At 53.1% G+C, this 15,083-nt stretch overlaps 7 protein-coding genes across 7 annotated transcripts; 4 read left to right on the plus strand and 3 right to left on the minus strand.

Annotated features, from left to right (window-relative positions):
- Positions 1-115: 115 nt before the first annotated feature.
- On the plus strand, positions 116-2,419 carry CTRU02_202488 (trapp complex protein trs85; the record flags this gene model as incomplete). Its single annotated transcript, XM_036719904.1, has 1 exon — positions 116-2,419. The coding sequence occupies one exon, from the start codon at positions 116-118 to the stop codon at positions 2,417-2,419; it is 2,304 nt and encodes a 767-aa protein (XP_036588606.1).
- Positions 2,420-3,243: 824 nt separating this feature from the next.
- Positions 3,244-4,761, plus strand: CTRU02_202489 (snf7 family protein; the record flags this gene model as incomplete). The annotated part of the gene is made up of 2 exons (XM_036719905.1): positions 3,244-3,293; positions 3,363-4,761. 2 exons carry the CDS (start codon positions 3,244-3,246, stop codon positions 4,759-4,761), a joined length of 1,449 nt encoding a protein of 482 aa, XP_036588607.1.
- A 157-nt stretch (positions 4,762-4,918) lies between these two features.
- CTRU02_202490 (DNA repair protein) lies at positions 4,919-6,341 on the minus strand (the record flags this gene model as incomplete). The annotated part of the gene is made up of 2 exons (XM_036719906.1): positions 4,919-5,763; positions 5,816-6,341. The coding sequence occupies 2 exons, from the start codon at positions 6,339-6,341 to the stop codon at positions 4,919-4,921; spliced, it is 1,371 nt and encodes a 456-aa protein (XP_036588608.1).
- Positions 6,342-6,855: 514 nt separating this feature from the next.
- Positions 6,856-8,420, plus strand: CTRU02_202491 (DNA polymerase subunit cdc27; the record flags this gene model as incomplete). Its single annotated transcript, XM_036719907.1, has 6 exons — positions 6,856-6,909; positions 6,965-7,020; positions 7,070-7,275; positions 7,329-7,396; positions 7,447-8,197; positions 8,251-8,420. 6 exons carry the CDS (start codon positions 6,856-6,858, stop codon positions 8,418-8,420), a joined length of 1,305 nt encoding a protein of 434 aa, XP_036588609.1.
- Positions 8,421-9,264: 844 nt separating this feature from the next.
- CTRU02_202492 (DUF1237 domain protein) lies at positions 9,265-11,108 on the plus strand (the record flags this gene model as incomplete). Its single annotated transcript, XM_070204047.1, has 4 exons — positions 9,265-9,404; positions 9,471-10,678; positions 10,728-10,895; positions 11,002-11,108. 4 exons carry the CDS (start codon positions 9,265-9,267, stop codon positions 11,106-11,108), a joined length of 1,623 nt encoding a protein of 540 aa, XP_070062629.1.
- Positions 11,109-11,372: 264 nt separating this feature from the next.
- Positions 11,373-13,113, minus strand: CTRU02_202493 (aminotransferase; the record flags this gene model as incomplete). Its single annotated transcript, XM_036719909.1, has 2 exons — positions 11,373-12,263; positions 12,379-13,113. 2 exons carry the CDS (start codon positions 13,111-13,113, stop codon positions 11,373-11,375), a joined length of 1,626 nt encoding a protein of 541 aa, XP_036588611.1.
- A 365-nt stretch (positions 13,114-13,478) lies between these two features.
- Positions 13,479-15,055, minus strand: CTRU02_202494 (histone acetyltransferase esa1; the record flags this gene model as incomplete). The annotated part of the gene is made up of 2 exons (XM_036719910.1): positions 13,479-14,901; positions 14,970-15,055. The coding sequence occupies 2 exons, from the start codon at positions 15,053-15,055 to the stop codon at positions 13,479-13,481; spliced, it is 1,509 nt and encodes a 502-aa protein (XP_036588612.1).
- Positions 15,056-15,083: the final 28 nt, after the last annotated feature.

Below are 15,083 nucleotides of genomic sequence, written 5' to 3' on the forward strand. Positions count from 1 at the left end.
CCTCTTCCCACGCCACAAAAACGAGAAACACCTAAGCAACTTGCGAGAAGTCAGAGACGGGAAGGGTATCAGTCGTTGCCTCGACTGATATACCTCGGCCAACCCTTTGTCCTTCATGCAATCCTCGGACAACGATGCGCCCTTAACCGAGTCGCTCCAGGCGCTGCCAATGGCCGCCTCTACCGTGAGGCTGCCCAAGAGGCAGTCGGTGCCAGAGGGCCATCCGCTGTCGCAATCTGAATTTAGCCTGCCGCATCGGCGTTCTAATCCTTCGGCTGCGCCGTTGTTTGCCTCGACTCTGACCCCGCCGGGCTCGCGATCTGGATCACCCATGGGGCGGGGCTCGCCTGCTCCCAGCAATATGTCTGGATCCGTCTTTGGGGGTCCAGCGGGCCGGTCTCTAATTGACATGTCCTCCGACAGCCCCGGCGACCCGCGAAATTTGCTTGTAAAGGCATACGTTCCGCATATAGCTATCTACACCTCAAAGGACACGGAGGATCTGGCAAGAGAAAAGGGATTCAAGAATGGCTTGTGGGAGCTTCTACGACCATTCGGGGAGCAAGTGCAGGGTAAAGTTACTGTCAGGGACAGCAACGGTGCGAGCAGAACATGGGAAGATTTCTCTATCCGGTTCGTGAAGTTTGGTGATAATGTCGACTCGCCTGATGGTGCGCGAGGCTCGCAGGCCGCTAATGGCCAGCTGGGCTCTACACTGAAATCAAGGGACACCCTCGAGGATGTTGAAGCTGTCGTCGATCGTCACCTATCATACGCCGAAGACTCATTTCTAAACACGCCGAACCACGGTGCTACGAGGCAGGGCTTGGATGTAGAGGCTACCTCGCCTTACTACTCATTGTACGTGCGCAGGTTGCTATCAGGTATCCCTGTGTCGCCGCATGAGACGTTTGCACATCCAGTCGCGTGTGTTATTGCTATCAGCTCTCGAAGCCCTGCGCCGATAGAAGATTTGCGAAAGTTATATAACGATACGAGCTCCGGTGACAACAAGCTACCGGTTTGGGTGGATGGTGATTATCTGCGATATTACGTCTTAGTCCACGACGAGGAACGTGACGACATCACTCGATCACTCGCTCTGTTCGATCAAATGAAGCGCCACCTTGGATTGCACTGCCATCTGCTCCGGTTACGAAGTAGCCAGAGCGCCGAGACCGACGACGACAGCATACCTCTTCCTCGCAGCGACTGGATGTCCGCGGCTGAAGAGCTAGCAGATATCAGACACAGCGAAGACCAAGAGGACTTTGAGGATCCAACCAGATACATCTTTGAGTCAGATGCGACGGCAATCCGGACATTTGTGAGGGAGATGGTGACGCAATCCATTGTCCCAACTATGGAGCGGCATGTGTCGCTTTGGAATGACCAGGTAGCCTCTCGCAGGAGAGGTATCACTGGTAGATTCATGAGCATATCACGAAAATGGGGTGGATTTGGCAGCAGCTCAAGATCATCAGTAGTAGGAGGCAGTGGCTCATCCAGCAATTATGACGCCTCGGGATTTTACCGGCCAGATGCCTCAGAAGCAATTATGCGGAAGCTAGCTGACTTTGCCTTCATGCTGAGGGATTATAAGCTGGCGCAGTCGACATATGACCTCTTGAGATCCGACTTTAGCGACGCAAAGGCCTGGAAATACCACGCAGCAGCTAATGAGATGGCCGCCGTCAGTCTCTTAATCATGCCGCAGAATCTGTCTTCCAAGTCCCGTGCGGAGACGATTGACCAAATGCTCGAGGCAGCTTTCTACTCCTACCAGACACGATGTAACTCGCCTTTCGGTGCCCTCCGCTCTTTGACTCTGGGCATCGAACTCCTACGTCTTAGGGGCGGAAGCTGTGTCGACGACGCAGTGAGATGGGGTATCCGGCTTCTCGACTCCAAGGTACTCGGCCGTATCGGTGATGCCCTGATGAAGGAGCGCCTCGCAGTATGCTACGCCTCAAAACCAGGTATCGGTTCAGGCTCGTGGGGACACCGAAAGCGCAAATCAGCGATGTGGTGCATTCTCGCCGGGGAGTCCTGGCTCGTCCAGCAAAAATACATTCAATCGCAACGCTGCCTCAACGAGGCTGGGCAGACTTGGTCCGATCTCCCTCACGAAAATGGTATCTCAAAGTTCAATCTCGCAAGCGAGTTTGTGGCCGGCCTACAGCACCAACTCGACGAGAGGCTAGGTACGGGCGATGGGGGCCATCAGTCGCCCTCCCAAGACGTCGAAGAGGTTGTTGTTGATGAGGAGAGCGAGGCATTAGACCACAGGTCGAGGAGAACAAGCATGATGGGGCGTGCAGTACCGGGAGCTGCAAGCCTTGAGACGGCCCCGTTGCATAAGGTCAACTCGAAGGAAAACGAGGGAGGCGAAAACTCTGCACAAGACGAGTTCGGATAAAACATGATTCGTATGATGACGGCGCTGGGGCAAATGGTGATTGGGTGAGCTGTAGATGTGTTCATGAAGCGGATTAATAACATTTACATACTTTTTATGAATTGCTGGTGCCTACTCGTTTTCATTGATTTGAGTTTTACGACATATACAGGACCGTACAACAGAGAGGGCTTATTAAGCGGTCTATATTTTCTAATAGACGACATCAAGGGAAATATTTTACTCAAGGTACCTTTGAATTATACCAGTTGCTCAAGATAGCCTTTGCGAAACTGAAAGAAATTCCAGCGTCCTCGAGGAGTCTACATCGACGTTCACATCTCCAACCAAAGTGCTGAACTAGTGCTTGTGTCTATGGGAGATGAAAGGATAAGGTGTATTGCAAAGAAGTCTCTAGTTATGGAGGATAGTAAACAAAGCTTTTCTTTGTGTATAAACCAACAAGATGTTGTGAATTGCTACAATATTTACAGCGAAACTAGATCCAATTCTGGAAGTAGATAAGTCAGTGACAAGGTATCTGCCTGTGTTACCCAGCGGTAGTTGGGGCCCACATTGAGGGGAACGCTAAGCCAGTTTTGTTCAGATCTGCTCGCACTGTCCATGAGACAACCCGAAGTTCAATGTTCCAGCGACCTTGAAAGACCCCCAAGCCATACTTCACCTCCAACGAGCCCTCAAAAGATTATTTAGGTGTCCCTGGCGTGCCCTTGACACGTACGAGCTATATTGCGACCGCGGATCGCGAACGTCACTGCGGCATAGGCAAATCAGACACAACCAAAGACTTATACACAAGTCGTCTTTGACGTCACTCGGCAACGATGGGAGATCTAGCAGACTTCCTCATAGAACATGACCAAAACTTTCGGAAGTTCGTCCACCTTACCCCCTCAAGACTCCCCAAAGTGGTGGCTTGCTAAACTTTCTCTTGCGCGTACAGAGCTCGGCTTCCAGCTCTCTATTCCGACTTCCGTCCCCAAAGAACCCTCAACCCCGATGGTTTCCAAGCCAACGTCAACGCCTGGAGACAGGCCCTCGCCCGCGCAGCCTGGGAGGGCAGGATAGCATCGCAAGTTGCAGCACCGAACCTATTGGTAGTAAACGTCGACGAGCAACTTGTGCGATCCCTCGAGAGCAAACAGTTTGGTCGACCCCTCGCCCTGGGCACCGTCGTCAGGGAAGCCCTCAACGACAAAGACCTCTACCCCCTCAAAGATTTCCTAAGCGCAAAGGATAGCATATACACAAAATCGTGGTCGCAGGTTCCGTGGAGTGTGGTGTCTTGGGCGGCCGGTCAGCTCGGGTTTGGAGGCAAGTCGACCTCGGGTGAGGACAAGCTGCCCAAGGGTCAGTTTGTTGTGATTAAGAATGTCGAGACGACGGCGAAGAGTCTTGCAGGGAGGGTCAACTCTGCGGACACACGCTTCGACAGGACATACACAAAGTCCCACTTCCAAAAGACTTTTGCGGATAGTCTGGTTGAGAACAGAAGATTATCCGAGACGGATGTCGATATTCTTCTCGTCTTCCTCTCACGCGACAAGGGCCTGGTGGTTTACGATGGCAAGGTTGTTAAGATCAAGGGCTCAGGGGCGGAGGAGGATGAGACTTCTATAACGGAGGAGGATGCTGCTGTTTCGTCTCTGAAAGAGCTTATCGACGATCTCAAGATTCAGACTTCTTTGCTCTCAACTCGCATCGACGAACTTACAGCGACGGCAAAGGAAGCTGTCACGAAGAAGAACAAGGTCGCGGCGATGGCGGCGCTCAGGTCGAAGAAGCTGACAGAGTCATCGCTAACAACCCGCTTTACGACACTGGGACAGCTTGAGGATGTCGCGGCGCGGATCCAGCAGGCGCGTGACCAGGTGCAGCTCGTCAAGGTCATGGAGGCGAGCACTGGCGCGCTCAAGGGACTCAATGAGAAGGTTGGTGGCGCAGACCGCGTCGGGGATGTGGTGGCTGCGCTGCGGGAGCAGATGGGCGAGGTGGACGAGATCGGCGATATCATCGCCGACGCGAACGCTGCTCCGGCAGACGAGATCGAAGTCGACGACGAGCTGGCGGAGATGGAGCGCGAGGAGAGGGAGAAAGAAGAAGCCATCGAGCGGGCGAGAAAGGAGAAGGAGGCTGCGGCGGAGAAGGCGAGAAAGGAGGCACAGGAGGCCAAGGAGGCCGAGGAGATGGAACGCAGGCTAGAAGCGGAGATGGAGGGCTTGAAGGCACCTGTCACAGAACCCGCGAAGGAGGGCGAAGGAGCCAAGACACCGTCGCGGGAAACGGCCGAAAGCCTGGAGAAGCTAGAATTGGAGGAGCGGCCGCAGCCGCAAGCTGCATGATTGGCAGCAACAATACCCCCCTATGTATCATGAATATGGTGTTTTTAATGTAGACTTTTAGGGGCGTTTGGCGAGTTTGTATATTATTTTGGTGGGTATATTAATGAAGCGCCATCTCATGATTTAGACAGTAAAATCATCACCGCGCCCTGTCAGCTTATTTCCCTGTGCCCAGTCCCACTGGGGGTATTTGCTCTGAAAAGCCGTCCTGCATATAGTATGTCGCAGATTGAGACTGGGTCTTTGGGGGAGAGTCTCTGCCTTGCACCAAGTTGGGCTCTGAGAAACCTGGATTTGTTTCCGTGGTACCAACACTTTCAGTTGCCGGGACAGACGTGGCGGCATCTCCTGGCGCATCCGTCAAGTCAACCATCGCAACCTCCGCTTCTGAAGAGGCCTCTACCGTGCCTGGCCCTGCCGCTTTAGATTCGTGTCCTGCCTCAGCGGCTGCCTCCTCCGCTTTCTGTTTAGCCTGCGCCCTTGATTTGCGCGCATTCGCAATCAGGTCCTTGAACGATGTGTCATGCTTTACCGCCCACGCCGCACCATCGAACTCCTTGTCCTTGACCGCCGCCCCAGGTCGAGCCGCGAACACGGGGGCTCTAGAGCCTTGCGTGCGCTCCCATACATCCAAGTCATGAAGCAGCTCGGCGCGGCGTTTTGGACGCGCCGAGTCGCAGTTTGCGTTCCACAGCGTTATCCACTCCTTATGGCGCTTCTCGAGCTGCAGGCGTGTGCCGTTCGTCGAAAGACCGAGGTCGGACATCTTCTTACGCAGAGCCGCATCTTTAAGCATGGAGTAAGCTATCGCAGGCAGACGCTCGGGAGCGGGGGTCTGGCGAGGCGCTCCTCGGGCTGGGGTGTTTGGGGTTGATGTACGACTCGAGCTGGCGCGAGATGATTGCGATTGAGGCCCTGGACAATTATCAAGGTGGCGGAAGACTTGGAACTGCTTCATACGTGTTTGGCAAATCGGGCATGGGACGAGGCCGTCTTCTGGGGCTAGATAATGTTAGCGGGGTTAACGGGCGTGAGAAGGTAGAGGTAGGCTGACTGAAGGTTGCATCCCCCGCCTCATCCTCCTCTTCCTCTTCGTTCAACTGGGGAACGTCGCCATCCTCCTGATAAACCGTAGCTTTAGCCTCTTCCGCCCTTGTTTTACTGAGTCTCGCCGAACTCCTGAGCCTCTTTGTCTCTGGCTGTTGTTCACTTGTTGTAGAATCCTCCGCCAACTTTCTCTTGGGCGAAGCCGGGCCCGTCCGCTGTCTTGCTGTTCTCGCAAACCCCAAAATATCTTTTCTTGACTTAACAAACGAATCCACTGCCTCCCCCATGGACCAATTACTCCTCAGCTTCAACTCTTGATCCGAGGCGCGACAGAGCGGGCACTTGCCATCGTTGGACAAGGCGCGGCGGATGCACAGCGAACAGAAGGTGTGACAGCAGGACGTGAGCATGGGCGTCTTGAAGAAGTCTTTGCAGACCTGGCAGCGCAGGGCGGCTTCCACAGCTGAGAGGCCTGGGAGCGGCGTCGAGAGCCAGTCTGTGGAGTCGGGGACGTCGTCGAAATTGTCCGCCATGGAGGGCTGGTGTACTTGTTAGGTTTTGGGGTTGACAAATGTGAGTTCGAGCAACAAGTGTACGACCAGGCCGTGGAAACTTTCGTTGACTTTTCTGAAGACCCGGGGGGGAATGCCGACATAAGACAAATGCTTGAGGAGCCAGGGCGATTGGGACCCTGCTTGAAGGCATCCAAGAAGTTTGGGATAAGATACTCAAGGCGCGTCGACTGGTGGCGCGCCTAAGGACAAGGATCAGTGGCAAGGGGGGTGCAGTTTAGTGGATAACGTCACCAATCACACCTTGTTCAAAGGCTAAGCCTAGGGGGTGAGTATAGAAAATCAATTAACGAAGGCAGCCCCTACGCGTCTACACTTTTCTGGACGCGTCTTGCCAACCCCATCATCCCTCATGCATGGAAATGTCGTAACGCCCTCTCTGAAGCAACGTTTGGGAATATCTTCTTCGCTTTTGCCGCATTGAAATTTCAGACTGTCGTTTCTCTAAGTTTGTACCACCCAACGTCTCTCCGCCATGGACGAATACAAGAAATACCTAGCGGACCAAATCCTCAGCGAGGAGAAGGTCGTAAGTTGCGATCTCTCAACCCAAATAACGGGTCTTATCATTGACAGTCTCCTAGGTCACATATCGGAGTCTTAGCAGGGCATTGAAGATTCATGTCAATATTGCCAAAGGGTCGGTGCATCTGAGAACAATGCATGGCAGAATAACTGACCTTTATCAGAATGCTCTATGAGTTTCATCGATCTCAAAATGCTATGCGCCCTGGAACGATCCATGCTACCTATCTGGTTTATGGCATTCAGAAAGTAGAAAAGGTACAAGAGGATGGTGACGTTGAGATGGCTAGCTCTCCCCCAGCCAGTGAACCGTTGTCTGAAGAAATTGTCACCAACACTTTGACCCTTGTTTCTGGCGACCGTCTTAAGGGTGAGAAATACTTTTCTCCAACTCCAAACTCAAATACTGAATTGCAATTGTAGAGGTCGTGGCAACTTACGAAGCGGTTTCTTCATTTCACGTTTACAGCTTGGCTGGCCATCCAACCAAGGTAAGCGACATGAACCCCTTCTCTTGGACTGTAGCACTAAATGAAGTTAGGAACTGCAGTTGTTGGAAGATGTTTCTCGGCAAATGCGAGAACAGTCTGGCGATGACAGTGCTTCGATGGCAGAGGTATACGGATCCATCGCGAATCCTCTCGTTCGGAAACGCGACCGCAAAGGAAGGGCGCCAGCGCCTGCACCCGCGGCCGCTGGCCCGACGCCTAAGCTGGTCAAGAAGGAGCCAGCGCCATCCACGACCAAGCCCGATTCTGTCGCTAAGACAGAAGAAACAGTCAAAGAGGAGTCAAAGCCTGCAGCCAAGCAAAACCCCTTCTCAGCTGCTGCCTCCAAGAAGAATGCAGCACCGCCGGGGTTGAAAAAGAGTGGTTCGTCGGGTATTATGTCGTCGTTCGCCAAAGCCGCAGCGAAGACGGCGAGCAAGCCGAAGGAGGCATCAAAGAAAGCTACTGAAACCCCACCCAACGACTCTCCTGCGTTATCTGATGACGGGGAGGATGACGATGAGGACATTCCGGCCGCCAAGCCTTCTGCTGAGGGAAGAAAGTCAAGGAAGGAGCGCGAGGCCGACTTGAAACGCATGATGGAAGAAAGCGAAGACGAGGATCCAGAAGAAAAGGAAGAAGAACCGGTGGATGAGCCGATGGAGGAGGCACCTGAACCAGAACCAGAGGCTCAGAAAGAGGCAGAGCCGGCTGAAGTCGTCTCTAGCAGTGGTGATGGCCGACGTCGCGGTAAGCGAAGAGTAATGAAAAAGAAGCAGATTATGGATGATCAGGGCTACTTGGGTAAGCAAATCTCCGACAACATGGATCGTTCGGTACTAACATCGAGGTACCAGTCACTATTCAAGAACCTACTTGGGAAGAGTTCTCAGAGGATGAGGCACCCCCTCCTGCGCAGAAACCCAAACCTTCAACACTATCGAGTTCGAGCAGTCAGGGCTCTAAGGCGAAGAAGCCGGCGCCCAAAGGACAGGGCAACATCATGTCGTTCTTCTCCAAGAAATAATCACGTTAATGTAAATGAAATGTTGCAAATAGTAACATGATGATAATCAATCCTAATGGCATACAAAAAACTTGCATTCTCGAATCTTAATTTCTCTTAATCCAAAAGCCTATCGTCTCATAAACTTCCCGTCAGTTTAGCATAAACTCTCATGATTTACCATAGCTCCTTGCTACAGGAATAGACTTGGCTATCAGATGCTGATGATCAATGCCTTGATACCTCCTGTAAATGATAAAGTCCTCAGCGATGCCTGTGACGTATTAGTCATATGCTACTGTCCTCCCAGGTCATCACGCCCCTACATTAGAACCGTCTAGTCGCCAATGTGCTTAGATGATGGAGAACGGCGACATCTCCGATCTTTTGTACGCAAAGTGTCCTCTCCTCGAGGTTATGAGTCAGTACATGATAAATACAACCATGTATTTCATTTACGTTTATTCACATCCTAGAGAACAAACATCATCAAGTTTTATCGACACCAGCCGGAACGTTTGAAGCGGCAGAACAGGACTGGGAGCAGCGCTGTTGTGCCCCGCGGCGAACCCCGCAGTGGATCCCAAGTTTTGTCGATGCCGGGCGCTAGAGCGCGAAGCCCCTGTCAGAGCTCCTGCAAGGGACCACAGTGACGAGATGAGAGATCCCTTGAGGGCAGCGGACACCTGGCTGTGGGAGCTCCCATCCTTATTTCTACTACTTGCCCATTCAACGTCAACCCAACCTCTCCTATGTGACTGACCGACCAATCTTCCCAACAACATTGTGTATAGAGGTTGCTGAAGATACTTATGCGGACATAATTTCTGTATTCTCTCCATCTGGCTGCTTTGGCCTCGAGGTCATGTCTCTACGCACATTTATCGACGTGCTGTTGCCGCTTGCAGGGCTCTTGGTCAGCCAAGCCTCCGCAGCGCAACAGCCTCTTACCGGCGAGGAACGCGGCGCATGCCCCAACTACGCGCAATACTCTACTTATCCTCAGTGAGCCGCCGCCTCCTCGAACAAATGCTGGTGCGCTTTTGGCTCGTTCTGACTTTTTGATGCCAGTAAACCTCTGAGCGAAGGTCCCCTTGGCCTCCCCTACCAACGACCCGACCCGCGATGCCGCACCTTTCAGTCCGAGGCGATCGAGAAGGTCATTAAGGATGTCACATCTCGCATGAAGGACCCCGATCTAGCGAGATTATTTGAGAACGCGTTTCCCTCGACGACTGATACCACTGTTAAATTCCATACCGATGGGACCGACACTAGATTTGTTGATTTGAACGGTCGAAGCTTGCGCGACGAGGGCAAATGGGAGGGCCCGCAATCCTTCATCATCACGGGAGACATCATTGCCGAGTGGCTGCGCGACAGCACAAATCAGCTGTCTCCCTATCAGGCGCTGGCTAAAAAGGACCCTGCCATTTTCAAACTGATTCTTGGCGCCATCAACACACAGTCTGAATATGTAATCGAGTCACCGTACTGCAACGCCTTCCAGCCGCCGCCGATCGCGAATCTCCAACCAAGCTACAACGGCCAGGACGATACTGTGCATCCGATTTATGAGCCCTCGTTTGTCTTTGAATGCAAATATGAACTCGACTCATTGGCGCACTTCCTAGCCCTGGGCAACGATTTCTACGAACACACGGGATCACAGGATTTCCTCACACCGAGGTGGTACCTTGCACTGGAGACCCTGCTCAACGTGTTGGATCAGCAGTCTCGTTCGACCTTTGACCCGGAGACGGGCCGTTATCAGCGGAACGAATACACCTTCCAGCGCAGGACTGACGCTGGTACTGAGACGTTGAACCTCAAGGGCGTAGGCAACCCGCTCAACAACGGCACAGGCTTGGTGAGGTCGGCATTCCGTCCCAGCGATGATGCGACGATTCTTGGCTTCTTTATCCCGGCAAACGCAATGATGGCCGTAGAGCTGAAGCGCACGGCGGAGGTTTTGAAGGCTGCCGGCAGGGACGTGCTTGCGCAAGCTGTGGACAAGTGGAGCCAGACTATTACAGACGGTGTCTGGAACCATGGCGTAGTCAAGCATAGCAAGTATGGCGATGTGTTTGCGTACGAGGTTGACGGCTACGGCTCATCAATCCTGATGGACGATGCCAACTACCCCTCACTTCTTGCCATGCCATTGATGGGTTTTCTGCCGCCCGAGGACAAGACGTATCAGAATACACGGAAGATGCTCCTTGAGAAGTCCGGAAACCCTTACTACCTTCAGGGCAAAGCTTTCCACGGTATCGGAGGTGAGTATACGAGTTCCGAGTCTCATGATGAATCGCTGACTCTTTGTAGGGCCTCATATCGGTCTATCCAACGCCTGGCCGATGAGTTTGTTGATCCAGGCACAGACTTCCGATAAGGACGAGGAGATTACGGAGTGTCTGGACCTCGTCTTACGCTCGGCCCGCCTGGGTCTCGTTCATGAGAGTGTTGAGGTTAATCACATCACATCCTATACTAGTATGTTATTGTTCCAATCCGGGGTTCTTAAGATAATGTGCTAATCTCTTGTCGTAGGAAGCTGGTTTGCATGTAAGAAGTTGTCGCTATCACTCCATGACCTTATTGCTGACATATTTAGGGGCCAACGGCGTTTTCGCCGAGACCATTTTGGACATTGCTAAGCGGAAGCCACATTTGATTTTCACTGATGCTAAGCCTTACCAAGTGTAAACAAGACCACAACCACCTAGACACAAAGCTAGAGGTAGCTGTGCAGCGCTTTTTGTTTGGACTCATTGGAGGGTTATTGGTGGAGAAGAAGGAGGCATAGCGACTGGTTTCGCTTCACCGGCATTTATATACCCAGAAGGGGCCTCTCGCGACGACCCTGGAATGAATTGTTTGGAAGGAATAAATATCTGGGTGACGCATGATTCAATGATACATTCTCAAGAGAAAAGACATTAAATTTACTTCGTTGACTTAGTCCAGTGTCTATTTGGCATTGTCTACATCGAACCGACTCGAAGGCGTCCACTCCTCACCATCTCTCATCGACTTCAACACTCTCGCCAGCCTCTGGATTCCCTCCACAATGTCATCCTCAGGTTCCCACGAGAAACAAAGCCGAATTTCCCTGCCAAGCCTCACTGAGTCCTCATCCCCGTGCACCTCAAACTGCCCGCCGTGGCCAATGATCAATTCCTCTGTATCCTTGGCCCTCGCCGCCGCCTCCCGACTCGACATGCCCTCTGGTAGACTAAACCACACGAAGTATCCGCCATATATCCCTGCGCCCTCCAGCGAACTTTGCTTCATCTTAATGCCGCCCCCAAAGGGCCTCAAGATGTACTCATCAACGGCATTCATCATCACCTTGTGCCTCTTTGCTAGTGCAGGTCTCGTATTCTCGTCAATATGCTTCTGAATCACCCCGCTCTTCAACATTTCAGCCATGAACATGGCGGCAAGCTGGCTCGGCGCGCCACCACTGCACGACGACCCGGTCTGCGACAGCCCGTATGCGAAGGCGGGACTCCCCTCAGCCCAACCTGTCCTCACGCCCGGGCCGACGATTTTGCTGAAGGAGCCGTTGGACACAACGTTGCCGAAGGAGTCATCGGGGACCCCGAGAGCGCGGTCAACGTCCACGAGTCGTGGGAGGCGCATGGCGGGCGTGTAAGTCCCGTCCGGAGGCGAATCGACAGGCCATTGAAGGAAGTCGTAGACGTCGTCGGCGATGATGAGAGCGTCATACTCGCGGGCCAGACGTACGAGCTCGTAGCGACGGGAGAGGGTCATTGTCTTGCCTGTTGGGTTGGAGCAGGTCGGGACCAAGTAGATCACATGGCGGTAGAGCTTGCGCTTTCCGGCAAGTTTGAAGCGCTGTGGCTCGTTAGCGTTTCAGTCAAATTTCATCTTTGGTGATTTTTTCGTCATGTTTCTGGTGGGAATGGGGCGCTGTAACAGAAGGGAGAGCGAAGGAAATGAGAGCACTCACTTTGCCGCTTCCTTTCCCGGCGGCCTCGAGCCCCTTTCTGAGATACTCGAGATCAATCCCCTCGTCGTCCTCGGGCACAGACTTCAAGCGCCCGTCGAATCCCGCGTCGGCGTAGATTGGACACGCGAGGAAATAACACGGCGCGACCATCCAAATGTTCTGCGTGTACAGAGGATCTGTGAAGGACTGCAGTATGCAAGCGAGGTTCTGGCTTGCGCCGCCCGTGATGCAGATGCGGTTGGAGTCGGGCTCATGATGACGACGAGACTCGGGGTCCACGACCTGCTTCTCAGCCTCCGCGGCTGTGGCCGGCGCAGCGGGATAAAAGGCTGATAGCCACTGCGCGAGGGCCTCGCGGAGCGGCTGCCATCCCGGATCCGGGCCGTACTGGAGCCCCGGGACGTAGACGGTGGGGTCGGCGAGGGTTTTGACGGCGGCGGCGGAGATTGCGGCCGCTGGGAGGAGCGATGGGGCAGGCCACCCTCTGAGGAGGTTTATGGGCTTCTTCTTTTGAACAGGTACGCTCATTTTGGGGTGTCGGGGGATTGAACAGGTAGAGAAGGGGTATTGTGTGTGAAGTACGGTACGGTTGGCGACGGTCGCGGGCCGGGTGTGGGTATCGGTGGTGGTGGTGACCGTTGGTGACGCGATGCGGAAGCGGGTGCTGTGGGTGAGGGGCCGGCTGCGAGATGTTTGGGGGATAGCTCTGGAAATCTTTGTCACGCTGCAATTCATAACCAATATTGCGAACAATTTTCAAAAGGGCAAAGGGAATCTGGATCAATTTTTGGATTACAGCACAACTATATATAAGTCACTGCAGCTTGGTGTCAATGTGAAGTTCAATTTCGTTCACTCCGACTGCGGAGTCAAGACATTTTCTCATTGACCCCAACGGCTAACCTGCCGGATTGAGCATAGAACTGGATCCCCGCGCCCCATATATCGCATTTGTGGCATGTCACCCATGTGGAGAGCCGCGACGCCAACATTTGGGGGAATTGAGCTAACATTTGATTGAATGGCAAGGAAAAGGGGTATCATTTTTGCTTGAAATGCAGTGCACTCTACATATTTGTATAGACTTGAAAAACACTTCTCTACCATCCCCACGTCCTCGTGGACGCCGTGAACACGGGAGGCTTCCATTGGATCCTGCTAGGGTCAATGAGTCTCTTCTGCTTCACCTTCTGCTTCTCTCGCTGCTGGATGAGCTTCTCAGGAATCACAATTTTATGCTCGCCCTTGTGGTACACTTGCATCTTGAGCGCCTGTAGGGTGTGCTCAACGTCTTGAGGAATGATGGCCAGCTGCGATGAAATCGCTTCAATGGTTGCCTTCTCCTCGCGCTCATTGTATCCCACCAGCAGATCTAGGATATTCTCACCCCAGTATTGTCTGTAACTCAGCAATCCCAAATCAGAGAGAGGCTTCTCGGGAGAGCCAAGCCTGCCCTCAATCTTGGACAGCTCGTACGAAAACTGAATCAGCAATCGACCGTAGCCCTTGCGTTGGTACTGAGGTAATGTCAGGATACAGGCGACGTTGTAGCCGTCAGCGCTCTCCTTTTCTTTGGAAAAATATCCAATGATATGGCAGCCCTTATCATCTCGGCTTGCCATGACGTAGAACAAGAAAGGGTCGACATCGTAGTAAAGCGTTTTGTGGTCCAAGAACATCTTGGACAACAGACATAGATTGCGACAATATGTCCGCTGGCGTCTGCCGTCAATCTCGAAAAAGGACACCGAGTCATCTCGGTAAATTTCATTTCCAGGGGGATGTTGCAAGGTGCACTTGCGCCGATGTCTGGAGAATGACTTCTCGTCGCCGTAGTACCCGAGACAAAACTCACAAATGTAAATGACATCCTCCTGGTTAAAAACCTCGGGATACGGCGAGAAGTACCATGGGAACAAGTCGTTTTTGCCAAACTGAACCTTGGAGATGTTTCGAATTCGAGATATTTCGGCGGGGTTCTGTGTCATTGAACCGTGTGTTCTCAGCTTCTCAATCTCCTCCTCACGGCTGAAGCCATTGAGCTCCTTTTTGAGGTCCGTCTCGTCCCCATCAATATCCATCTCATCGCCTGCCGCTGCAGGCGTTGCGCTGGCCTCAACCGTCACAGGGGTCTGAGCCTGGCTCTCCTCTGCCGTTGGCGTCATCTTCCGGCTCTGCGATTCAACGAAATCGGTCCATGGGTGCGGAGTGTTGGCCTCGGACGGCGCCGACTGCTCCCGTTTGGCAGGTCGCTTTTGTGATTTCTTGGAGGGTTGAACTTTCTTGGACGTGGCGGCCGTCCCCTTTTTGGACTTTGCGTCCTTGGGCTTGTCCTTGTCTGGGTTCGGCCACTCGACGTCTTGGTCGAAATCGATGCGTGACGTCGGTACCCATTCGTCGAGACGCTTATTGAAATTATCGAAGTTGCAGTAAAATTGTCGTCCGCTCTTCGTTTCCTTAATGCTGAGAATTTCGGCGCGGCGAGGAACACCCTCCTTCCTGACCATGGCGATACATCCTATCCTGTTTGCGCATAGTGTTAGTAAAGCGGTTTGGGGTAGTATCCTGGTGGGGGTAAGAGAATGACGCACCTAATTGTCTCCGGAGTCGCCTTGCCCTTTTGTCGCGGTTCACCGGACCCGACGGTGGGCTCGCCATTAGCGCCATGTGCCGCCATGATGAAAACTCAAGGTGGTGGCTGTAGG

This window comes from Colletotrichum truncatum, assembly GCF_014235925.2.
Source record: "Colletotrichum truncatum strain CMES1059 chromosome Unknown Contig_0001, whole genome shotgun sequence".
NCBI lineage: Eukaryota > Fungi > Ascomycota > Sordariomycetes > Glomerellales > Glomerellaceae > Colletotrichum > Colletotrichum truncatum.